The sequence below is a fragment of the Phaethon aethereus genome, assembly GCF_964289735.1.
Source record: "Phaethon aethereus genome assembly, chromosome: 7".
Taxonomy (NCBI): domain Eukaryota; kingdom Metazoa; phylum Chordata; class Aves; order Phaethontiformes; family Phaethontidae; genus Phaethon; species Phaethon aethereus.
In genome coordinates, this window is record NC_138583.1 from 33,785,066 (window position 1) to 33,811,010 (window position 25,945).

Here is a 25,945-nt window from a genome sequence, read left to right on the forward strand (position 1 = left end):
ATTTGCATTGCTCTATTTTGTCCAATGAATGTCTCGGTTCTCGTGCTGTTAATGATGGTCTCCTTATGCTTCAGGGTAGTAATTTTTTTTTTTTTTTTTTACTATCTTTAAATTGTCAGTGTTATACCTGCACAATTGCAAACATCGATTTGTAAGAAAAGTAGGTAGCGGATTGATGTTATTGTAGTGGAGGCTCCAGTAAGGGGCTACGCTCGCATTGCAAGGAGAAATAGATGCAGGCAGCCACGGCACGTGGCTTGTGCCGGCTGCTTTCGGGGCCCAGCAGCGCCTCTGGCAGCGAGTGTTGGCTGGGGCAGCGGCAAGATGCCCGGTGAGCCGCAGAGCCAGCCCAGCGGGGCAAAACAATTTGGTTTGGGTTTTTCCCAGAGGGAATCCTTCCTCAGTTCCTAGTTTAAATTGCCAGGTGCAGGCAGCCACAGAAGCGGGCGCAGTGTGTTTGGTGTAGAGCGTGCCCATGCCAACACATACCCCTTCCAGGGCAGCTCCTGGCAACGTGAGGAAGAAGGATGGTCTTTACTTAAAATGTAGCCACCAAGGGCATGAGGAGCATTTTCCCTTGAATCCGACAGATTTGACTCCCTATCAGTGGTTATTTAGTCCCCCTAATTCAACAGAAAGCAATGGGAGAGCCCCAGCTTGGGGGTACCTTACAACCTGTTACAGGGACATGGTCTCGGGAAACCAGCATCCCCAGGCAAACTGGGAATTTGTCTCAAGTATCGAGTTAGACTTCAGAGTAAAATTGGGGCAGTTACTTTCTCTTTGAGGTTAACAGGAGGGGAGGGGAAAAAAAAAAAGGACCAACTTCCAGAGAGTGTCAAACTGTGTGCGGGAGGTTGGTGTGAATCGTCTTGGGAGGGGTGCCTGGCCATTGCGTACCACACCGTGTAGCGCTGATCCTCTCTATCCACGGGACTGATGCTAATAGTTCATAGGCAAGAGTTACTGTTACAAACACAACCTATATCTATTTGATAAAGTTAATGACTCATTCTATGCTGTGACATTTTATGAGGGTATTTTTTAATATCAATATATGGCATTGGAAAGAAAACAAAAATCCTTCATGAACACGATGTTCAGCTAGCATCCAACTAACATCCCTACTCTGTGTTAATGTAGGCATCCCTACACCGTATAGAAAGCACAAACCTTAGTCCTTATTAATGCAAACTCAGATCTAGGGTGGCTGTAGGTAGCAGTCCTTAATGTGCTGCTGTACTTATGGTAATGACCACTAGCCTGCAATATAGCAAAATTAACACACAAGCTTAGATATTTTAAACCTCATGAAGGAAAAGAAAGATTGCTTATCTACCTCCCTCACTACAGTTTCATCTTACTGGTGCAATGGAAATGAGATTTACAAATCCCTTAGTTGAACAGAGGTTCCTAGAAGAAAAACATCCATTTTAAATTAAGACTAATTTTACCTCTTAATGATATAAGTAATTGACTCCATTACGCTTTGTCTGATTTGACAGCATTAATTAAAGTTTTTAAGCTTCTTAAATGTATCTTGAACTGCAGGGTTTTAAGCAAATGGTTATCTTATGCAATTCGGAGATCCAGCTGTTTGAAACATGATCTGAAGAAGGTATAAAGAACCTTGATTTGATCAATTAATGTTACTGTGCGTAAAGCTTATTTAGAAAATTATGGTTCTGCTTCAATATACCATAGCTTACACACCAACCTACAAGTCTTATTTAACAAGTCTTTGCAGTGTTTTGGTTTTTTTTTAAAGTTGTCAAGGTCTGCACTATATGACCATTTAGTATAAAAAGGCAGCTCCAAGCAGTACCGAGGTAGCTGTGGTTACACAGGTGAAAACGTTTCCCCAGCATCACCATTGTAAGCCACAAGGATTTTAATCACAGGATATTGCTGTGCTAAAAATTACCCCTTGACTTTTTTTCTTATGAATATCCGAGAGATAGGAAGGAAGATGGATAGGCAGGAAATGAGAAATTCTGTGTTGCCTTGGTGAAAGATGAGGAGCATATACACAGGGAAATGGCTTGATTGTGTACCATAATGTCACAGCTGCTGTCTAAATCTGAGTTACCTGATTTAACAGTGACCGAACGGAAGGCTTGTCATGGCATGCATTGATTTGTCAGACTTTCCCAGTTTCGACAGGTTGCCCGCTTTTATTTTTCTTAAGGAGACGCAAAATTTAACAGGTGCAACAGAAAAGTACTGTGTGTTATTTCTTCCAAGACACATGAACCGGTCAACTCCATTCCACAAGGATCCGGCACTAGGCACAGCCGCCCTGTTCCTCTGCCTCTCGGGTGTTTTTCATACAATGTCTTCTCCTCGAGGGCAGTCCCTGCTCTCGCACGCGCCTGCGTCGCCCTCCCGGGTGCTCTCCAGGCAGCCGAGGCAATGGCACGCCGCGCTCTCCCATAGCATTTCTTCCTTGACGTTGCCCCTCCGGCTGGGTCCTGCCCCGTGACCTCGGTGTGGGGAGAGGATGAATCCTATGAATCCTCAAGTACAGCCTGGAACTGGCTTTTAAACCAGAGATGTTTCTGGCCACCGTGCAGCCAGCATCTACTCCAGATACAGCCGCTGCTGTGGAAACCTCGAGACTAGAAAAAGTTGCTGGTCCCAACAGTATGTTTTTCCAAGTGGACGTGGGGGAGAAGGGAGGGTGCAGGTACCCTCCCCTCAGGGTCAGAAGGAATTTACTCAGGTGCCCTCATCTGCAAATCATTTTTTTTTTAATTTAAACCAAGAACTGATTTTTTTTTTTTAATTAACTTTTACTGCATATATTGGCTAAATAATTTCAAAACCATATCTTTAAGTTATTTTCGCCTTTACATTATTGAGTTCAGTCGCTGCTTGACCAAGGACCATACCATGGTGTTACAAACTCACCTGTCACAAGAGGCCTCGCGGCTGTCACAGGCTTGGGGGGGGACCGTGACTTGCAAAGCCACAGCAGCAGCCCTGCTGTCCCCTTCTCCAGGGAGGGATTCACCCACCCCTGACCGTTCTGGCCTTTTGCATGTGCTGAGCATATGCTCCATAAGCCATACAATCACATACATCCTTGACCTATCCCAAAGCCTACTGTAGTTAGATATAAACTTTTTGCTCTTTGTTGTTCCATCCCCTCTCCCATACCAGTTCTTGTAGCTGATGCTGAAAAACTCCTTTGAAAGGCGCCACATCACTCCCGCATTTCATAGATGATGTCCTTAGATTTCATGAGAAGGCTGCAACAAACCGGATATTTGATTCTTTGGGCTGTGCACAAAGACTCTATTAGATGCGTTCAAAACAAAATTGCAGTGTCTGGAATTTATTAGTTTCTTCTAACACTTCACTAAAATCCTTGCTGATAAAACATCTCATTCATATTTTTCAGGCATTGCTTTTCTTCCAGCTAGTATCTCTTATCTCATTGGGACTAATCTTTTTGGGATACTCGCGCACAAAATGGGGAGGTATGCTTAATTTAAAAATACTAATAATCTTCCAGTCTGTTCATGTACCATTTCCAGTGTTTCCCAGGACTGTTTATTGATAGTAGAAATTATTAAAGTTTGTTCTACAGTAGCAAAATAGCTTTTTTTGAACATGTTGCTACTTTAGTTGTGTAACTCGGCACTTCAGACATGACTTTGAAACGTGCAAGATCAAGTCTAACATCTCAGTATCACTGATCTCTGAGTGATGTTTCCTCTTTGATAGGTGGCTTTGTGCTTTACTTGGGATGCTAATCGTGGGAATAAGTATTTTATGCGTAAGTAGAAGAACATGTATCTTTCAAACCATATAAATGTTCGTGTGTTCATCTTCAAATACGTGCTTCCCCCATGAGATTTTGCTGAAGTTTCTGCTTCATGATACGTTATTAAACAATGTGTAGTTAATAGGTTCCAGATCAGAGTTTTGAGTGCTTTCAAATTTAAGTGCTTCAATTATTTTAAGGAAAAATGCCTCTGAAAGGAGGAGGATGATCTTTTTTTGAGCTGCCACTCAACAGTTTATTCTTGCTCATAATAGTAAGTGTGTCAGTGGTTTAATGGCACAGTTGTCTGAAATGGTAGCCCAGAACAGGGATCTAACTCTTACATCTGTACAAAGAGAGGTGTAACTACTTGGAGAATTTATCTTGGAAAAAGAAAATGAACCTCGTTAGCATGTGCAGTATGAAATAATTAACTGCCTGAAATTTCCTTTATAGGTACCATTTGCTAAAAACATTTATGGGCTCATAGCACCAAATTTTGGAGTTGGATTTGCCATTGGTAAGAAAATGACTTCTTACAATCTGTTGTTCATGTAAAAATGATTTTATATGAAGTTACATGGAAAATTAGTTTTGTTGCCGTTCTGATCTGTTTCCCTCCCTCATGACCAGGAATGGTGGACTCCTCCATGATGCCAATTATGGGCTACCTCGTAGATCTGCGTCATGTATCAGTCTATGGCAGCGTGTACGCAATAGCTGACGTTGCCTTTTGCATGGGCTTCGCCATAGGTAAGTCCGGCCTTTCCCTGCCTATAATAAACGGATAAGAAAAGAGAATATACTGCGGTGCCCGCTGTAAATCCCAGTGGCGCTCGCAAGCTTTATGAGCAGGGGTGGTGGTTTTCTAGAGGAAATCAGAAGCAGAGAGAAAGGATGCACGGAATTTTGTTAATTTTGTTTGGCATCTGTTCCCCTCTCTGCCGTGATGCTGTGCTCAGCCTCTTTAGTTGTAAGAGGCTTGAAGGCGTCAGGCACTGAATTTAAATAAGATATTCCTAGGAAAAAAGTCCTGGAATACTTAAAACTAACACCACAGCCATGCTCCTAATAGTCTGGGAGGGGAATAATTCCCCACTGACCCCCTGTCTCCTTGGGTGCATGATACAGATGCCCTGGGAGCCCCTAGAAGCACCTCTAATTTCTTCAGTGAATGTGGATTATGGAGCCAGAAAAGGTTTGTGTTATAATTACAAACATGTCTTTACATTCCTCAAATCAGTTTGTAAAGCGGGAGTTTTGTATATAAAATTACTGTTGTTTAAAGTGACTGCTGCGAATTTTGTGTCTGAGTGATCTTGAGAAAAGGTTTTATTTACACAAGGTCCTTCTGCTGGTGGTGCCATTGCAAAGGCCATTGGATTTCCATGGCTAATGACAATTATAGGGATTGTGGATATCCTTTTTGCTCCTCTGTGCTTTTTCCTTCGAAGTCCACCTGCCAAAGAGGAAAAAATGGTAAGCATAACTACTTTTTTTTTTTTTTCTTTTGGTTTTTGGGGTGGTTTTTTTCAGTTAATCAAATGATGGCTTATTTCTGCATCTTTGTCCATATTTTCCTCAAAACGGGACCAGCACAGTTTATTTCACCCTCATGCATCATCTTTGGAATGAATGCCCCCTTCCTTTTATGTGTAAGGTGTATAAAGAAAAGCTTTTTATTAGCTATGTGTTACAAAGCCATGAATTTGATTATCATGAAACAGGGTGCAGCAGACATTCATCTGCAACAGCATACGCTGTGGTGCAGTCAGTATAAAAGGCATTTTTGTTTTCCTTGATGTGCCAGAACTGTATCAAGCAATTTTGTTTTATTCCTTTGTGTGCCTCAAACTGTTTTTTTCCATGGTCTTCCACAGTATATTTTGCACCATAGTTTTTCCTCTTCTTTATTTCTCCATATAGATCACTTGCCCTAACAAAGTAATGGTTTCTCCTGTCCTATCCGTACCACAACTCTTACCCTCTTTCTTTTTTAGTATAACTTTGCCTGTGACTTAATTTTCTAGAGCAGTCAGTGCTCCCCAGCTGCTGTATGGTGTGTAAGAACAACGGTGCTTGGCCAAATCAGCATCTTACCCTCTGGGGGTCCCAGGGGACTGGGCATCTAGGGACGAGTCTCGGAGCAGGCAAATGTGTTCTGATACATCCCTAAAATTAGGGGCTAAGAGGCCCAAGTGAAAAGTGACATTGTGATTAACAGCCTTTAACAGACTCTTTCCCTCATTAATGTTCACATTTGCTCTTTGAATCCATGTAAATGTCTACTTTCACAAGAACTGGAGTGAAGAGTTCCTTCACCTGTTTATTCCCCGAGTTCTGCCCCAGGACGCCCATGAGCATGCCTCCTCCTCCTCTTTCATTCCTTCACTCCTACTGCTCACTGTATGCTTAGCCTGTCACCAAAAAAAAAAAAAAAAAAAATTCCTGCATTGGTGTTGGTAGTCCTTTTCCTTCATTTCCCCTCCTATACTGTTCTCCCCCTTCCTTTCACATTTCTGTAGCTCAGTTTGCCCTTTCATGTAACATCCTTTATCTGCTCCCCGATGCTGCTGGGGCAAGGCTCGCTGTTCCTATAGATTTATAGAAGATCAGGTTCAAAAGCCCTCTTAGTGCAGGAGGGGACCCATTGCTTTGGTCACTAGGTTTCCCCTGCTCAGCAAGAAGACGGGAAGCTCCCAAAGGAATGACAAGGCAGTGCAGTCAGTAGGCAGAACAATCCCTTGTGATTCCATGGCTGGGAAAATCCTGGAAAACAAGTACCAATCTTTGCTGCAACATCTGTCACCATCTGTAGGTCTAGCCCACCCAGTGTTCCATCCTTGCTCATCCTGAACAAGGGTGATTTGGGCCCAAAATGCAGTTGCTATTTGTTTATTCAGGTGAAAAGAAAATGTGATTTTGCATGGCCATGGTCTTACTATGCAGCGCTGCAAGGCAAGGACAGAACCTGCTGCGTCCGCTGCTGCTGCGCTGTGCTAGCATGGGCAGAACAGAAGGTGGAAAAAAGAATCTTGCTGAAATAGTGGTGTACATGAGGCCAGAGACCTTTTGTTTTGCACATATTTGGACTGCAGAATCCCAGAGATTACAGTTAATCCCTTGTCATGACCTTTGCAGACTGCACTGATTTTTTTTTTTTTTTTTTTACATTGAGTAAGCCTGAGGAACAGAAAGAAAAAGAAAGAAAAAAAAAAAAAGGCAAGCTGCTGCTGTTTGCTAAAGATATGAAGTGTAGTGTGTGCTTCCCTCATCCCTGGCAGCGTTTCACTTGTGGTAATCGCTGAAGGGACAGGATCTCTCCCACGGCTTAAACACCTTCCAGTGTCTGCCCCCCTAACCTACCTTTAAATCCGAAGTGACTCCTATTCCCAAAGTGGCTTTTGTCACCAAACTGCTGTGCCTCTTCTTTCGGTTTTGAAAAAGAGTCAATTGGAGGGTTAAATTAAATTTAATTAAAAATCTGCTACACAACTCCAAGTAGAGACTCAGGAAAAATTGAAGGATGTAATACGGTGGCTGGCCCCTGGCTACAAGAATCACTTGGAGCTTGCCGTGGGTGTAAAGTCGCACTCTGTGGACACCCTGGCCCCGTTGTGCCGTTCCGCAGAACGGGGTGGGAAAAGCAGAGCTCGTGAGGGAGACTCGGCTCGGGGCTGCTTCCAATAGATGGAGACTGACTACAGGAGAGGTAAATCGCTGTAACTGGAGAGCAGGTAGCTGTATCGCAATTTAATACATACTCGTGGGCTGAAATACTGGTTCTAGTAAGGTAATAGAAATTTGCTGGTGACAGCTGTATGGCCAAGATCACCCCTCACACAGACCTACGGCCTTGAATTAACTCCAAAATCAGTTTGGATTCCATTTTCAGGGAGGAGAGGTGAATCCCTAAGTCCCTGGATGGGGCAGGAGGGCTGGGTGGGGGAGTCAACCACTGCCCTCAGCTGGATGCTGAGCAGAAATGCTAATATTCACCCGCTCTTTTCTTTCAGGCAATACTCATGGATCACAACTGTCCTGTTAAAACAAAAATGTACACCCAGAACAACATCCAGTCCTACCCCATAGGTGATGAAGAAGACTATGAAAGTGATGAATAACAAGAAAAGCCATAATAAGTTCTAACTTGGTGTATAAAATGCAGTGTTTCATGTGACCCATCTCATCCAGAAATAGTTTTTAGTTGTACTGTACATTTAATAGTGAAATGTTCAAAAAAGCCCAAAGGTATATTATTCATCACCCATGGTTAAAAGCAGACTGATAATTGCCTTATTAGGAGGGGAAAAGCTTTTATAAAGGATTTGTATAGTGTTAATCTTTATTTTGTGTATTTAATTTTATTGAATATTACACTATATTTTTGATTACAATGTAGTATAAAGCTGTATAAATGTGAATTTTCACTTTTTTGAAAAAATATTTCATATTTTGTTTGAAGTCATAAATTACTGTCAAGAGCTTGGGTCTGTCTTATTAATTGGAAATTAAAAAAAAAAAGCAAAGCTCAAGGAAAATCTGCTAAACTGTACCCTTGTAAGTACAATCCACAGAAGCTGGAGGCTGGAATTCGGTGTGTGGACATCACTACAAGGTTTTTTTGATCAACTTTAGGTCATAGATTAGTAAAATAAAATGCACAACTTCTTTGCCAATTTAAAATGTGGGCTCTACCTGAGCTGCTCATGGAATGTTGGGGAAAACACACAGTACTTTACACAGATGTGTTGCTATTAGGCAGCACTGTTTAATGAAATTTTAATTAGCTAACCAGTTGTGCAATACGAAGCCCCCAACCAACCACACAACACTGGGTAAAGAAGTAGGTACAAATGTACACAGTTCCTTTCCCTTAAAGGGAATAAGAACAGCATGAAAATACTTTTTTCTATCTTTTGAATCTTTTATTTTTAACATCTCAACTTTATTTTAGATGTATCTTAAGTGACTGGTTAAGAAAAGCTGCAGTATCACAGTATTTATTCTTAGCATGTGCTGATAACTTAAGCAGTTCAAATAAACTTCTACATGCATCTGCATATACATCTAGAAATTCAATACATACTTTTCAAAAAATTAAGTTAAAATATCAACTTCGCTAAGAATAAGTGACCAGTTTGTTGCCAATATCTGTTAACATCTGGGGACACAGTCTAGTACAGGTGAAGCACCGTCTTAGCCCCTATCTGCACTGAGAAAAATCAGACTTTGAAAGAAAGTGTTTTAAAACAAACCCCATGTCCTTATCAACTGTGGTGTACCTTTTCATTTGTAAAATTAAAATCTTTATGTGCCTTCTTACATGTAATTGCAGGTGTTTTATGTACTACAGCATAGATACTATGTTTACATATAGTTTTGTAAAGTGTATATACTATGGTCAGAAAACATGAAAAAATATAGTGGATCAACCCTCAAGTATTGCTTTGTCAATTATTATGCATTCAGATCACATTAAAATAAAGTTATTTAAAAGAAGCTCATTATCTATTGTAATAAAATAAAAATAAAAAAATAATCCCCCTCATGACATGCCTTATACATTGCTGTTTACAGTATAGTAGGGCAGGGAAAAGCCAACAAAAATATTTCTCGTCATGGGAAAGCACTCCTCATTTCTAGTCCACTCAGTAACATTTTCACTCTAGTTGATAAATGCATACAACTTAACCACAACAGCTTCCGAAATCAGTCTGTTATGTGGCTGCTGGTCCAAGATTTAACTTTTAGGAAACAGGTAAGGTCAAAACGTGCAGTACCAGGGGACACTCAGGTATATTCCTTAAATAAGGGTGAAGATTGATGAGAAAACATCGTCAGAGGCTTAAGGGGCGTGGAATATGGCCTATGGCTGATTTGAAAAATCCACTTACACGTTTTATGGTGGTATTATTTTCAGTTGCGTTCTTTTGAATAAGTAACAGACAGAAGTCCTTCCTTCAAAGCCGAGGTGTGTGGAGACAGACACTAATACAGCATAAGCCAAGATTCTGTCACAGGGCGAGTACTTCAACTGCCACTGAGTAACAGTCATGCAGTTTGATGGTTATTTATATTAGGTTAAGATTTTAACAACGTAGATCATTTGGATACTTGAAATTTCGCTCCAAAAGAAGTTATTTTACTTCACTTCAATGAACTCTTTCGATCATCAAATCGTTAACCAACTATATTTGAAACTAATATACCAACATTAGAATTCTAAATTACCACAGTACATATTACTTACCAGCTGATTAACCAATGCATCGCTTGCATTCACAAGTGCGTCACATAAACATAGCGACTGCTACATATGTAAAAAAGATAGCACAGTTCTCCCTTGTAGTTGTAAACTTCCGTGCACATTTTATTTCAAATCTGAGGGGAAAAAACCCAAGGATAAGGAATTATAAGGAAAAACTGAGGAGATAAAAATGAGCTAGTAAACAAGTAAGGACCTGTTTAGTTATCCATTGACATTTTCTGAAGGACAGTGCAAGTCAGAAGAATTTTTCTTGGACAATTTGTTCCCCTAAAGTAACTATGGTGGTAGACGCTATCGCCAATAATTCAATGGCAATATCATTTGAGCAGTGCTCGGAGGTCTTAAAAAACCCCACAAACATCCTTAGCATTTTATAACCTTCTCTAGGTGCACAAAGAATCAACCGGAATCACCATTTTGACAGAAATGTGTCTACTATTAAACTGTGTAGAATGAAAAAATAAATGCATATGCAACTAGAAAGAATGCATAAAAGCCCAATTAATGCAGCAATCAGTAGTTTTATTTAATGCAAATTGTGTGGTTTTCTCACAAAGATCTCTCCTTTAAGTAGTGGCTTTAGATGATAAACTACTGCAATACGAATGTTTAAAAAAATATTAACACAATGCAAAGAAGTTGATAATTTAGCAAAACTATTTTATTAAAGCTTATTCTCACGATAAAATAATAGCCAACAAAATCATATCAGGCAGGTCTTCTGCAGATGTGTGGAGCTGCCACCTATTCAGATATCATTAAGTCAAGATATTCTTGTTTTCTGTGGTATTCTTTATTTTCAGCTATTTACAGTCAAGCATGAAGCAAAGATTACATCAGGAATGTAGTATTACAATTTTCCCCTCAAGAGTCACTGTTTATTGTAATTAATGCCAGATAGGAATTTATGTTTTCCTTCTTATCACTAAAATACAACTATTTTGCCCTTTTTCCATTCAGTATACTTAAAAATATTGCACTACGTTTAATTTATCTCTTACAATCATCATTAGCAATACTATACGAGGAAAACTATATCCAGCTTTTCTGTATTACACAAGTCAATTTAAAACCATGAATGCGTTTTTGAAATCGGTATTTGCATTGTTTTCACAGCTCCTTCATGTGTACCAGGGTTTAAATGAAGTACTTGGATATATTTGAAAACCTCTATAGCAGTCTGTAAGAGCAAACACTGATAGAGATTGAATGCAAATCACCACCAACGGTAAGCCGCTGAGAAAACGGAGTGGGAAAGTCTTAATAAGCATCTCAAGCAAGTATAGGTTAAATAATTTTTAGTCAATATGGGAAGCTAATTTTTGTGCGATTATTTGCTGAAGCTTAATTCCAGAAGTGTCACATGCCTATTTTAGCATGGATAGTGTTTTCCATACATCAACTAAATAATTATCAACTGCCCAGAACTCACAAAAAAGTGCAAGTAGTTGCATGAGTGGAAGTAACCATTTTGTTTAGAAGTACAAGTATGCTTTTCCATCTGTGAAAACCATTCCTTCTTAATTTTGCCCATCACAAAATAAACTGAGAAGCAAATTTAATGGAGACATACATTACAGACTGCCTGAAAACTTAAATGAGCTATTTTACCATCTCAGATTCAACTCCATTTCCACAAAGGTTTGTTTTGTGTTTCTTTTTTTTCCTACTACCAGTGATAACGATACCAGTACCTAACACAGTACCTAAAATAAAGAAGGTATTTTATACGGCATACACAGATGAAACAAAAGACATGTTTACATGAAATAAATAAGAACAACGGCCTGAGCGAGGTGATGCTAAGATCCACAGTTTACAAATAGCACAAAACCAGATAGTTCTTTTCAAAAGCTGCTGGCTGAAATTCTTCCTCACCTCTACTAGACTCACTTATTTTGACTCAAATAAAACATGTTATATACACTATAAGACATTTTTCTGAAAAAGGTGATCCTTCTGCTCAGACTGTCTCTTCTGTCTGAGAAGCTGTATACAACTTACCACTACATGATTACTCAGAAGTGTTGAGAGAACACATTTAGCTATTTCGTAAAGTATTTTGTACCTTAAGCTTTCTGAAATGATAAAGTCTGCAGCATATTTTTTTTTTATTACTTGAACAGTCATTACATGCTTTTTCATAGAATGCAATGAAACCTCCAACTCTTGTGAAGAACAATTTTCCTTTATCAGGTTACCAGATAATACAACAACACTTAAACATATAATTTTGTCTGGAAGGTAACCAGTCTCTTACTTCAAAAATTTTCCCAATTAAATTATTATGTGATACTGGTAAGTACTTTGTTATCCAGTATTATTCAATCAGGATACAATAGCCCAAAGTTCTAAGGAGGATTTTTTTTTTTTGCATTGAATTACTATAATTTATGTTAATTACAGACTACAAAAAGTTCTTGTATTTAACAAAAATATGCAAAATAAATGATATGCAATGTTACCTTTAGTAACTAACAGACAAAATGAAAGACCTTTTGTTTGCTTTCATGATATGTTTGGCAAAAAATACACAACTACCTAGAAGATGTTCAATCGTTCAATAACCGTGATCAACATTTTAAAGCCTGGTCCCTCTGACTTCTGTGTCAGTCATCAGCTTAGGCATGCAACAAGCTTATAATTTTTTCATTGTACAATGGAAACTAAATATTTTGAAAATCCTGCCAGTTTCCTGTTGAAAACACTAGCTCAAAAAAAAAAAAGGGGGGGGGGAAGGGGAGAAGTAATACATTAAGGACATCACACACATTAATGTGAAATGGTAAAGTTACATAATTAGAATAAAAATAAGTTATTAAAAATAAATTTCCAATATAAACCCCAAAATGTAGTTTTAACCAGCCAGTTTAACAAAATGATGGTGCTGTAGCTGGAGAAGAACCATTATTAGCTGTACTCTTACACAGGCAAAGAACTGTGGAGAAGCAGGACATGTACATTATACCAGTGTTTTAATTTAATTTGTGTGTGTTTGTAATTAAGTGCAAAGTATTCTTTTAGTCCACTCCTTCAAAGGCTAAATAGGTAAATATCAGTCTACTGATTGAGGTGGATCAACTGGTTCTTCTGATATGATGTTGAATGTTGGAGCCTCCATCAGACTGACATCTTCATTATCCATTTCTTCTGCTATATTGGGTTCCTCTGAATCTTTAGTCACTCTTTTGGACTGCCGCTCTAATGACATGTTCTCCAAAGACTCTATATCCTCAATGCCTGCTCTGTAGTGGATCATCAGCAGCGTGAGGGCCTGCAGTCTTTCACCCGACTTAGCCAGCGCAGCAGAAATCAAGGCTTTTTTCCTGGCATCGGTTGTCTCTTTTTCTTCTTTAACAAGTGAATTATTATTTTCCAGCTCCTGATCTATTTCATTCTGCAGCTTATCCAACATAAATTCTAATTTCTGAAAACGCTCCTCTGTGGGTAAACTTCTGTAGAGATCACGTCCAATTTCTTTAACGGCAATGAAGACGCTGTCATCTAGACCACCCTCCTTTCGGACCAACTTTATCCCAGTACCTGTTGCACGTTTTGAAGGACTGCTTGGCCCACTGATTTCAGTATCGCTACTTTCATTATCAGAAGTGTTTGGGGTGTGCTTTGGCGAAGGTTCTACCACCTCTGTTCCTTGCTCAGAAAGGCGAGCTTTCGGGACTTGACGAAGGTTTAACAAACGGGTACTTGTATTGATGATATGCCTGGTCAAGCCTGTAGTTCTGTTAACAGATTTAGATTCTGAATCAACACGAGAGGATGCAGCTTGGGGAGCTTCCTGTCCTTCTGCTCTGCAGCCTCCCACAGTTCGATCAAGTCGCTTTTCAGCTCCTACACAAAACGGTGTCTCAGTTAGACATTTTTCCTGACATTTTTTATGGCAAACGTAAGCACAGAGCATGCACTGCGAAGCCGCTTTAGTCCATACTTTCTTTTTGCAGTAATCACACCAAGTTGGATTCTGAAACTGAGTATCTTGAAAGTTATGCTTGTTCTCTGTAAGAACAATTTGTCCCAAGTAAGGATCCTCCTTCTGAAGTGCACGAGCTTCTTCTTCCAAGTGAGATTCCCTTTCTTTCTCCAGGAGAAAGTTTGAATCATCTATTTCACCTTCTTTTAAATATTTGAAGTGTAAAGTTACATCACCATAACAAAATTTTTCATTGAATCCCTTATGGGTTGTCAAATTCCGCAATGCTGTTCTAGTGACTGCTGCTTTAGCTGTAGGAGCATCTAGTTTAAATGTTCTAATATATTCCATTGAGGATGTAGCTATACAATCTAAAGCAATTTCTTCAAGTTTTATGCTTGCATATCCTAAGCAGATAAAACCACCCGCTTTGAAAGGGTCTCTGCACCATAGTGCAACATTAAGGTACTTATGGTATCCTTCTACCTCAAATAGACAGGAAGATGTTCTCGTCCTTGGCCATCGGCCTTGCCGGATTTTATAAGGGATTTCTGGTGATTCCCATGTTTGATGATCATCTCCACTATCTTTAGAATTACGTGCATTTTCTGAAAGTCCGTCTTTTAATGTATCTTGTTTTGGTGCTGTTATTACTTTTGATACCATTGCGTCTTCTATTTGATCATTATTCTTTACTACCTTCTCTGTACATTTATCTCCATTATTTGTAGGTGGAGGTGGCCTCTCTGGTTTTTCAGAAGGTACACCTCCGGTTTCTAACAGATTTTGAGTTTCACTAGTAGGCAAAATAGGCTTACTCTGTGGCCTAGGTGGCACAGGAGGCTTAGTAGTGGATCCTTGTGACTGTTTACCCGATTGCTGTGATACATCTGAACCGTCAATAGTTTTGGGTGTTGCCACTTTAGCCCCATCTTTCTGTTGCATTTTTGATGTTGTCTGATAACTTCCTAAATGTAGTTTTCGATTCAGAATCGGAGATATAGTTCCAAGTGGCTTAGCAGCAAGTATTACTACTGAACGTTTGGGACTCGGAGTTGTTGGCAGATCTTCTTTTTGGTCAGGTGATTCACAAGCTAAGTCCTCAAATTCTGAATCAAAATCTCTGTTATCAACATCAGCTGATAAACTAGCTTGGTCATCTTCTGGCTGTGTCAAGAATGCAGTGTCTTCTAATTGTCCAAATCCATCCTGCAGTGCTGAACCATGCTGATTATACCCAACCGGCCTTTCATAAAAGACTAAGACTCTGTCCCCAGCCTGTCTAATAAGCTTCAACACTTGTACAGTTGATGTGATCTTAACACCTATTAAAAAAGACAAAAATTATTAAATTTTAATTATGATAATCTAAATGGCCAAAAATAGTGGACAAACATGTTTATATCTTTAATAGTGGTAATAATACCGTTGCTCACTAACAAAGGAATTATTACAGAAGAGCTTAACTGAAATGTAACAGATGGATACTTTCCATTTTATTCATACAAATATATCACTTCAGGAGCTAGAAAAGATACTAGCATAAATAGTCCAGTTTTCTGTTTGTTATTAAATGCTGTAATCTTACAGAGTAACATTGATTTTACATGCTGCTATTTTTAACCTCAGTTTTATTATAAGTCTGGACTTTTCAGCAGCAGGCGTTTAACAAAGGATTCGAAAGAGATGGGTACCTTTAAATACAGTTATAATTAAAACAGAAGAAGGCTAACAAAGAAAATAGTTCTAATATGTTAACAAAATACAGGCATGATGCCACATTCTCAGTGTGGCTGAACAGCAAACTGAATCATCTTCCTCATCAGAATTTTCAGAGCTATTTGACAGCATCTCCAGCCTATGGTAAGATTCAACAAATTAGATGCAAGCTAAAACATGTTAATGAGCACACAGTCCAAATAAAGTCACGCAGGGGGGTCATGTAAAAATGACTTTTCCCTTGTTCTAGTACAATCATCAATTGCCTGTTCAAAGCAACTCAAAACCCTTTTAAGTCACTGGAACAATGCAATGGGGATTTAGATAGTGCCTAACCACAATAATTCATTGTAGTGGTTAAGCTCTCATCTGTAAGACCTCTCAGGTAAATACTTTTAAAAAACTTAAAATATTAATGCGACTGCGCAGGGAGTTTAAGTAGTTCATGTCATAAGTGTATAAAGTTCTATCTTCATAGTATTTTACCACACTAGCTCTTCTGTAGTATCTTAATGACTTAGCAGAATCAAATATAAAATTAATGTCTGGAGAAGAAATGTGTGCGCTATCCCAGATATCCCTGCATGTGACACTATCGCTCATAATTATGCAGTTCTTTCTGTATTTCCTTCTCTACCAACAACACGATAAGAGATAATCTCCACATTCACAATATAACCTTAATAGAATTTCCTTCACCGTTTTCCCCCAGAGCGATTGCAGTTTACATTCTATTTTATCAGTGGTACGTACCTACACTTATTTCTAAAATGTTATTAATATACAGTGATATCCCCACTTCTTTTTAGTCCTTTATAAATCCCTGGACAGTATACAAACCCCAACAACTTTAAACTAAGCTACTTATGATTCCTAGTCAATAACATTTTATTTAGTTCCACAAAACCCAGTAGAACAGAAAACATTACGTCATTTCTTAATGATCATAAACAGGTTCCTATCTGCTCCTTCCACTAAATTGATTAGCCAGTGTTCTTGTTAATGGTTTATTTGTCCTTCTGTCTACTGCCATATTCTGTAGGTCCCCGCCAACTCTCATGTTTAAAGCAGTATGATTTTCAGTAACAGTTTATGATTATGATCTAGTTCTCTGTTGGTGACAGGGTCCATATAAAACAGAAGTATTCAAGCTATATCTAGAGATGGTCTAATTTAAAATTGTAGAATATAAACTAGTATCAACACACTTCATAATGACCAGGGATTTCAGCAGAATCTTTATTAAAAAAACACAGTGCTCTCCCCTGCAAAAATCAAGGGTAACTTTTTGCCTCAACGCAGCACTTATCTGCTGGTTACAACTCAGCCAAAGCCTTCAAATATGGGAACTTCAGAGATTTCCAAATAATACTTAGGCTCCTACAAGTCAGAGCTAGCAAAAACTGATACTAAAAGTATAAAAATACTATCAAATACTCAGCAGATCTTCTTGGGTCATTCTGTGATTTCAGACAATTATTCTGTTAGTCAAAAATATGTTTATACTACTTGTTCCATATTCTACTTAGTACCTTTAGGTTCAAGGCTGAGTATGCAGGCCTAGGATGCAAAATGTTATGGTTGTCTTTGTAAACTAAGCACATTTTATAACATGACTGGAAGAAACTAAGTAAAGAACCTCACAGCATTGCTATTAGAGCAGTTACAATGTACTTACATTCAAATGTTTATTCAACTTTATTTTGGCTTTCACCTAGCAAAGAGTAAATAAATATGCAAGAAAGCAAATCAGGTAAATTAAGTGGCCATAAGTACATCAATGTTAGTTTTTATTACGAGTGCCAGGCATAACTGTAATTGTTGAGAAAGACAGTCTAGTTGAACTGTATGCAGACACGTCCTCCCAATTTGCAAGACAACACTTATTTTGAAAGCTGACGTATTACTCACTGCCAATTGCTAGCAGTCTGTCTCCCCTCTGTAGATCAGCAGCGGCAGCAGGTGAGTTTGGAGTCACAGTTTCAATGACAACATGCCCTGCATCTTCTTCCTTGGACTGCACAAGGCGGAGCGTGAGCCCAACACTTTGCAGATTCCCTTTCACTAGTTCTGCCTAGAGAAGAAGTAGTTAAAATTTAAGAGTATGTCGATTAAGCTGACTGCAAGGACTCACAGTTACTAATGATAATTTAAATAAAATTATACAACTGATACAATTAAAAAAATTCTTTAGGCCATCCGTTGACTTCATTAAGCAGAATATCACATAATAGATTGTCTGTCAAACTAGTTTACACCTTTGGAGAAAGATGGAACCAAATGTCACCAGTTCTGAAGAGCCAAATATCCCAAAACTAGAGCATAGTGCAAGGAATCATCAGCAAAATAAATAAATAAATAAAAATATATATGTAAATAAAAACAGGTGTATGTGTACAGAACTGCTCAATAGTTTATACACAATTAATAACAACACTGAGCTAACCTATGCAAATACAAATCAGCAGAAAAGGCAATGTATGGCTCATCTTCACAAAAAGTCCCAGTCCTAACAAAGCTACAACTAAATACAGCCTCATCATCCATTTTATTGGGAAAAAGTTTTATTAAAAGGAGCACTGTACCATCAATTTAGGTATCACTTTGAATATACCACATCTGTGTTACAAAACCCATTACAAGCAGCTCTTCAGTAGTCTATACAAAAAGGTGTTTGGAGTGATAAAACTATTACGTACTTACAGATTGCTAAAGCATATTTAGAACAAATCTAAATTAACAATAGCCTAAGAAGTTTCTTCAAAGACTCAGAACCCTTTCCTCATATTTATCTTGTAAGATAAAGACAAGATAAAACTTAACTCAATAATCTCAAATATCTCATTCTTTAAAAAGAAAAAAAAAAAGACTGAGGTGCAATCTGTATAATAGAGTTTCATCCCACACTCATGCACAGACCTCTTATAATTTAGAAGTCCCTGTTGAAGAATATATCCTGGTAGTGATCAATTGTTTACACACCTCAGTGTCCGAGACCTTTGGCAACTTTCTTATCAATAAAGACTGTCCTTAATGAATTTTAAAATATACTACTTTTTTCCTAAAGCACGTTCCTTCTGGACCGTTTCAAATGGCTGTCTCCTAGCATTGCACCAAAGTATATTCTGTCTCTTTGAAAGGGGAACTCATAGTTTGTTTCAGCTCCAGGGACAGAAGTTTAACTTGCTTTTTTGATTCCCAAGAACAGAGACAGACACTGTTTGTAGAAAACCTCCATAGGAAATTTTCTATTTGGTTTCAATTTACTGAGTTTAAGTAGACAGTCTTCTCCATCCTTCCACATTTACTTTGTTGCTATTCAACTGTCAGTATTTGATCTGTCTGGAGTTGATCCTCCTCTTCTGAGGATGCGTTTGTTTGCTTAGTTTTTTACAACAGCTTCCCACACATGAAGTGGATTACTTCAGTACATGACTCTCTCCTTGGCTGCATGGCATTCACTCTATAATCTTAATAGCACATCTTGGTGGTTTTCTTAACTGTTGTTCACTTCTTTACAGAAATAAAAATGCTACACTAAACAGTTTGCTTAAGAACAGCATTGAGATTGAAGAAGCAGACTTGTATTAACTTTCTAAGCTTTGTCACTAATTTTCTGCATTTCCCACAGTCACTTAAAGATATTTTCTCTCAAACTTTGCTAACATCTATTGTGAATACCCAGTAATGTATGCAAAAATAACAAGACCAAATATAAGCTTAATTGCAGTTCCAAGATTCAAGGTTCTTCTATAATGCGAACAAGTAAATAGCTGTCTACAGAAACAACTGCGGTAGGGCTTTGGGTGGGGGGTTTTTTGTTGTTTTAATTAAGGCCATTCCCCTTTACACCAGAAAAACTCCGACACAAAATTAAATTTAAAAAAAAAAAATAAAGAAACAAAGAAAAAATATTAGAAATACCTGTGGAAGACAAGAGAAACTTTTTTTAAAGAAAAGAACTATCTTCTGCTTTAGTCCTTTATTTATATAGAATATGGCTTTAAGTTAGCAACTCACAAGTGTTGCATGTGCTGTATGAAACAACACTAACAATTACTCCAATTTCAAACAACACTAGTTGAATATTTTAACTGTCAAAAACACAAATGCGCTGTGGCAGCATACAAACCTGCAACAAATATTCCTTCCAAAAATCACTCCCTTATGCTATGTAGCTCTGCATATTATTATCAAACAACAAGACCACCATTATTTCTGAGATTTGCCACAGAGTCTAAGTACTCAAATCTCAGTTTTCCTATGATGGTTCCTTTTAAAGTCTTGCTCTAAACAATTAAGGTTGGAAAAAGATTTCCAAATCCTTGTGTTCGGACAGATAACAAGACTATCACGATGAAGATCAGAAGTAAACTCCCACTTAAGGAACACTGACAAACATGAGTGTTAGAAAGGACTACAAAGCAAACTATAACCATTTTCTTGCCCTAATTTTTATTAGTCCACTGAAGTATAAAATTCTTTAGTCAAAGAATTTCAAGAAAGAAATGGATTCTTAAACAGAATGGTGGAGAAAAAACAAACAAAAACAGGATTATTTTTCTCTTAACTCTAAGTTATTCAGGCCATTTAATTACACTCCTTTACGGGCACATCCATTTTGATGATAGTTTCTTCTGAAACCTTACTTTAGTTCTGGATCTTAACGCCCAGAACTGAAGTTAATTAATAAGACAAGATATTTTAAAGTCATGGCTCATCCAAGACAGAGAGTCTGTTAGTTTTGCATCTCACCAGAAGAAACGTTGCTGTAGGTTTGCTGCAACATGAGGTAACTCTTGTGCAATCTGTCTTTGAGCAGATCAGAAAAACATCCAACTACTGACGGAAGCTGGCCATCATAACACTTTTACAGGATTTACCTCATGCAAATCTACTTTCTTTCAGTGTCGGATATTTTCTCATCCATTCAAAGTGTTAGACAAAGAAGTGGTAAGATTTCTAAAGTCCCGTTCTTCACAAACCGACCAGCCTTTTTTGAAAGAATGTCAGAAGGAAAACAAGAGCTGGTACTGCAACATCTAGCGCTAAGGCAGGCAGCGATGAACTCTAGTTCCACTGCTAGTACTTGCAATCATGGCAAACTGCTGATGAGCAGATATGGGGAAAGGGCATAATTAGACAGTACAGAGGAAAAAAAATTTACCGAAAGCTTTCTTACAGTTTGTCCATACAGACTCTCATCCTCTTGAGCTTCCTTTCAATCCAAGCAGATCTCAATAGCAGATGACTTAACAATGACAATACTCTCTACTGTAAAAGACTAGAAACCTCTGAGGTGATTCCCAGCATTTCACCCTTCCCTCCTCCCCCAGGGCCAGACCACATAAAAGAAACAAGGGACAGCTGGGACCAAAGACACTTAGGTATCTCTGAACATTTGGCTCCCATGCAGGGACACTGACCGCAGACTACAGCACGTATGACTCTCTGATGGCGAGGAGACTTCCAGTATTCTAGCAGTATCTGATGGAAAGCTGTTTTTGGAAGAAAAGTGCCTTTGAACATAACAAGCAAAGTTAATCTCATCTTTTTATTAACTTTGGCACAGTCACAAGCTTTCTGAAAGTAAACTGGTTTTATTTATCAACCCAAAACAGATGAAGAGTTTCCTTGATTTTTTTTCTTTCTGGCAACTCCAAGTTTCACCAAATGGTAATACCACCAGTATCTCACGCTAGCTGCAGTGCGGGTAAACATTCTTTCAACCTCTCAAATACCCCCCACGCCAAAAAGTACACTCACAAAGCCAAGCATCTTTGTATACCCAGCACTGCTACTTTATGCCTTTCTGCCTCTCCCTCAAATTAAAACTTGATAATATATGTGAAGAGCCAAAGATCTACAGGAACACGAAACATCAGAAGGACAAAAATCAGCTAAATGACACAGAGATTAGAAGAAAATTGCTGATAATGAAAAGACATTTATTACCAGGGAAGCTGGCTGCAAGGGAGAAAAATTAACAGTTGTGCCTAGGAGAAAGGGAATTTTTAACCAACTAGCTATACCATATTAAAGCAAGTGCATTTTAATTTGATCTTATTAATAGCTCTGTTTTCCTAGTTCCTGCAAACCTTAGCAGTTACTTAAATCAGGAGCAAGACAAAGCAGATAATACTACTTGCTTGTCAGTGACAGGCACACATTCAGAGTAATTTATATTGAAAGAGTTAGAGCTAAACTGTGTCATAGAACATAGAAAAAGGTACCTTTTTTTTAAAAAGGTAAGCACCCCCCAGACTATTTATGAAATACTTGTTGAGATTAAGATGCAACAGAACAGGAATGACTACCTTGGGAAAAAGTGGGAAGTAATTTCCTTAGTGTTTTATTATTAAAAAAAAAAGACAAGATGTCCATTCACTTTAAAATTAATAAAACATTTTGATGTGGGGCTATGAATGCCTGACTTACAGGACAAAGTCTATATGTATTGATTTCACAGAACAGGCTTTAGTTCATTTATATGCATCAGTGTATGAGCCACTGCAGAGCATAACCCCACCACTACTTTCAATTCAATATTGGAAGTATGCTCTGGAAATACAATGCAGCAGAAAATTATGTTGTGTCTCATAGCCTCTCCTTACCTCAGCCTTGCTGTTCTGAAAGCCTAGCAGATGCTGGATGTCAGTGAAAAATCAATTTTCCCAACCTTTTTCAACATACCGATACTGAACTCCACAGCTACACCGTGATCATTCAGAAGTTTAAAGCTTGCTCATACCATTTAAATGACCAACTATTTAGATGAGTGTCAACACAGGATGTAATTTTCATCTTTAAACGCTTCATCAAATTATCAAGCTGAAAGAATTTGTAAATGCAAAGGGATGATAAACATCTCTCTCATAGGCAACAGACAAATGTTATGCCATCTCATTTACTCTTTGCTTACAAAACTGTACCTAAGAAGTTAGGTTATTTTTGAATAGAGGTAAGAATGTAATCAGTAATACTGTAGTCTCATAACTACAATGTAAGTTAACGTTACATATAGCACTTCCATCCAGAATTTCTAAGACAAAACATAATAAATAGTGTCCATCTGTAAATATGGAGATTGCAACATCTGGAAAAGCAGGTATGGCAACCTCTTACTGATAGTGCAACATCATTCAACTAAACTTTAGAAACTATTAGACACATACAAAAATAAAAAGTCACAAAATTAAGACACAGCATGATAATTAGAGCAGAAGTGTTTTGCTTTAAACCAAACCACTTATTTTCAGGAACTAAAAAGGAAACTGTTTTTTGAACGCTTAATTTTACTCTGTAACTAATATTCCATGTTTGCTTAACTATTTGTAAGCATTAACATAGGAAAGCTTTATTAGAATTTAGTAAGCATGTCACATTCTTTTGAATAAATGCTAAGAAAAGCTTGATCAGCCAGGCAAGTCTTATTTCATTGACTTTACATCAACCAAAGAATAATATTTTTACAAATATTTCTTATTCTCTATTAGTGGTATGTAACACACTGTATGTATCAAATTGACACCATGTCAGTGCTGTACTGTAGATAAAAACCTTATTTTTTTCCAACCTGTCAGAGTTACTACAGTACCTCTGTATGTAAGTATATCTTAGGTATTCTTGCAAGGTATGGTCTAATGTGTTTTGGGGAAAAAGAAGAGATAAAGTCTATGAATATGCCTGTAAAGTATTACATTCTCCTAGACAACCCTGCATGCTGAGAGTAAAGGAAGGAATATTTCATGTCAAAAAACCCCAACCCCAAAACATTAAAGTACAAAACTAGGAAGCAGTTCCTCCTATTCTGAAGACTCAAATATTTGTATTATGTGCCAAAAACGTTTTTTTAATATCTTTAAAATATGGACTTCAACATTATTGCTTTTTTCCAACCCTATTATTGAATGCAGTCATTATATATGACTTGCACAGCGAAATGATTGCTAGATTATTTATACAGGCTCGAGGAGACAGTGACAGGAAACAGGTATCACCAATCTCACAATACACTCCTTAGTAACACTAGACTCACAGGAAAAAAAGGAATTTTTTTTTTTTAATGTTCTGAGAGGATTTCCATCTATGCTTTAGAGGAGTAGATGTTTTTCTTCTCTCTGACACAGCCTTGAAGCCCAAAACTGTGGGGTCAGAGTAGCACAAGCCTTTTCCAACCTATTCTCCAGGCTTCCTGTCCATGTGTCTACATAGAAAATTGACTCTTTTTAATATTTATTTTCCTCTCCACTAAAACAGGCATTAATAACAGACCACTGTCTGAAGGTAATCTAATGCAAAAGATTATAGGCTGGCTACTTGAAACATCAGTATACATCACAGCTAGAAGCAATACTTTATTTTAAGAAACCAACATATATTGGGAAGCACATTTACAAACTTGGAAATTAGTTTACCTTTTTGTGGATTAATTTTTTCAAACCATTCATAAAATGTGGTTCCTAAGATTGCTTGGATAAAAACCTGACTTATTGCTTCCATAATTGAAGTTAAATCTTAAAATCTAGAGTTGTTACTGTTCCAAAAATCTGTATCAAGACTTCTACAACAATAATTAACATATTTCTTGCTATGTGATGCTTCCTCCATATCAAAGAAACATACACCTTTAATATCGGATTTGGTTGCAAACTTTCATGTATTTTCCCCGATTCCCAGGTTTACATTGATTCAGTTAATTTCAACAAACATCTTGATTAATTAAGATTAATCCCCCCCACTCCCAGTTTTTTTAAGTATCTTCCAAAACATGTTGAATGAGCATGTATTTGTTCTAGATATAGTAGAATAGGGGGTAGGGTCTCGGGGCAGGGGGGGGATTTTTGGTGGGTGGTTCCCCCCCCCCAACCTGGATTTATATATTATAAATATATTTAAAAATTTTAAATCTAAATAAAACTCTAAGTAAGAAATTAAAAGGAAAATATCTCGTGCTTATGAAAAAAATTCATTTGTCAAACAGAAATCCTGAAGTCCCAAATTATTGTTCTTGCACAATTCATTTTACAGTATACAACTGAGCCCATTTTGCTTGGAAGAAGAAATTTGATAAAACAATTAAAAACTTACCATGCAGAACCAGAGTAAGTTTGGAAAAGCTAATAACTGCAGAATGAGCTTTCACCATAAGTAGACACAACCAATCGAAACAAAACTTCATGGCAAACAGGACTGAGTTACAGCGAATATAAAAATATGAAAGTTTTACCAGAAAGCTGTCTCCACAGGGATACTATGGAATTTATTTAGGTGCACAACCACATTTTCTTAATCCATCCTATACCACTTAGTTTGATAGTCAAATCATCCCTTGCCTCTACCTAACATTCACTATCATGTTTGCAGTGGGTTTCTGGACCAGGCTGATCCTTCCAATTTTAGACAATTTTAATTACTTGCTTTTTGCTTTACCTGGTGTTCTGCTTTCCTCCACTGCAGCTCTTACTTTGCTCTGAAAGCCCATGACTCTAGAGACTTTTTACTGTAGTCATATAGCTGTCCTTGGCAGCCGTTCACTTGCCTAATCTGTCATCCACTAAAAAAGTCAACCTTTTCTGTTGATCACCTTTCACACCAAAGAAATTCTGAACAATGCATTCTGTCTTGAAAATAGTCTTCGTCAATAAAATAAATCAGCCAACACTCGAAATCATCTCGAGAATGGATATTCACATGATTTTTCTAGTACAAATATTTGCAATATCAGAAAATACATTCTTCAGCTTGTTTAGTTTTATTCAATATTGTCAGTTTTGCAATTACTGCTTTTTTTTTTTTTTTTTTTTTTTGCATTCTATATCATATCAGCCGAAAATGCTTGCAGATTGGAGCATACAGAACCAACTGAAACAGCAATTACTAACTGGCAAATCAGGTACCGATGGCACTACGGATCATTCATACCGTACATAGCTTTACGGGACCGGCTACACCTTTGTGCCTTTTTGGGTGTCACTGAACAAATACTAAAACCATTAGCTTGTGGACTCTTCATGTTTCCTTGAAGGGAATTTTATTTTAAAAAATTACCCACTTCTAATGGAATGGATTGACTCGGGCGTTCATCCATCATCACGAGTATCTCGGCAAGTTTAGTGTGACTGCCACGGGCTTCTCAAAGGGAGCTCCAACCACTGATTAAGGCAGAGGAATTACACAGCCATTTCAAAAGGTACAGTTTAAGTTCAAATGCTAGAAAATAAGGCATTCAGAGAGAAGTTAAGAAAGAAACACTGGG

The 25,945-nt window shown here is 37.8% G+C and overlaps 2 protein-coding genes across 2 annotated transcripts in view; one reads left to right on the top strand and one right to left on the bottom strand.

Moving 5' to 3' along the window:
- The window catches only part of SLC18A2 (solute carrier family 18 member A2), a gene marked incomplete at its 3' end in the record, with an annotated part of 29,024 nt that extends 21,131 nt beyond the window's left edge, over nucleotides 1-7,893 (top strand). Inside the window, exons 10-15 of the mRNA XM_082002338.1 lie at nucleotides 3,404-3,482; nucleotides 3,730-3,781; nucleotides 4,226-4,289; nucleotides 4,403-4,522; nucleotides 5,115-5,248; nucleotides 7,786-7,893. Of these exons, the coding sequence (XP_081858464.1) occupies nucleotides 3,404-3,482; nucleotides 3,730-3,781; nucleotides 4,226-4,289; nucleotides 4,403-4,522; nucleotides 5,115-5,248; nucleotides 7,786-7,893 (557 nt within the window). The remainder of the gene's footprint in view (nucleotides 1-3,403; nucleotides 3,483-3,729; nucleotides 3,782-4,225; nucleotides 4,290-4,402; nucleotides 4,523-5,114; nucleotides 5,249-7,785) is intronic.
- A 5,202-nt stretch (nucleotides 7,894-13,095) lies between these two features.
- PDZD8 (PDZ domain containing 8) overlaps nucleotides 13,096-25,945 on the bottom strand; it is a gene marked incomplete at both ends in the record, with an annotated part of 62,944 nt that continues 50,094 nt past the window's right edge. Inside the window, 2 exons of the mRNA XM_082001923.1 lie at nucleotides 13,096-15,293; nucleotides 17,599-17,761. Coding sequence (XP_081858049.1) covers nucleotides 13,096-15,293; nucleotides 17,599-17,761 — 2,361 coding nt within the window. The remainder of the gene's footprint in view (nucleotides 15,294-17,598; nucleotides 17,762-25,945) is intronic.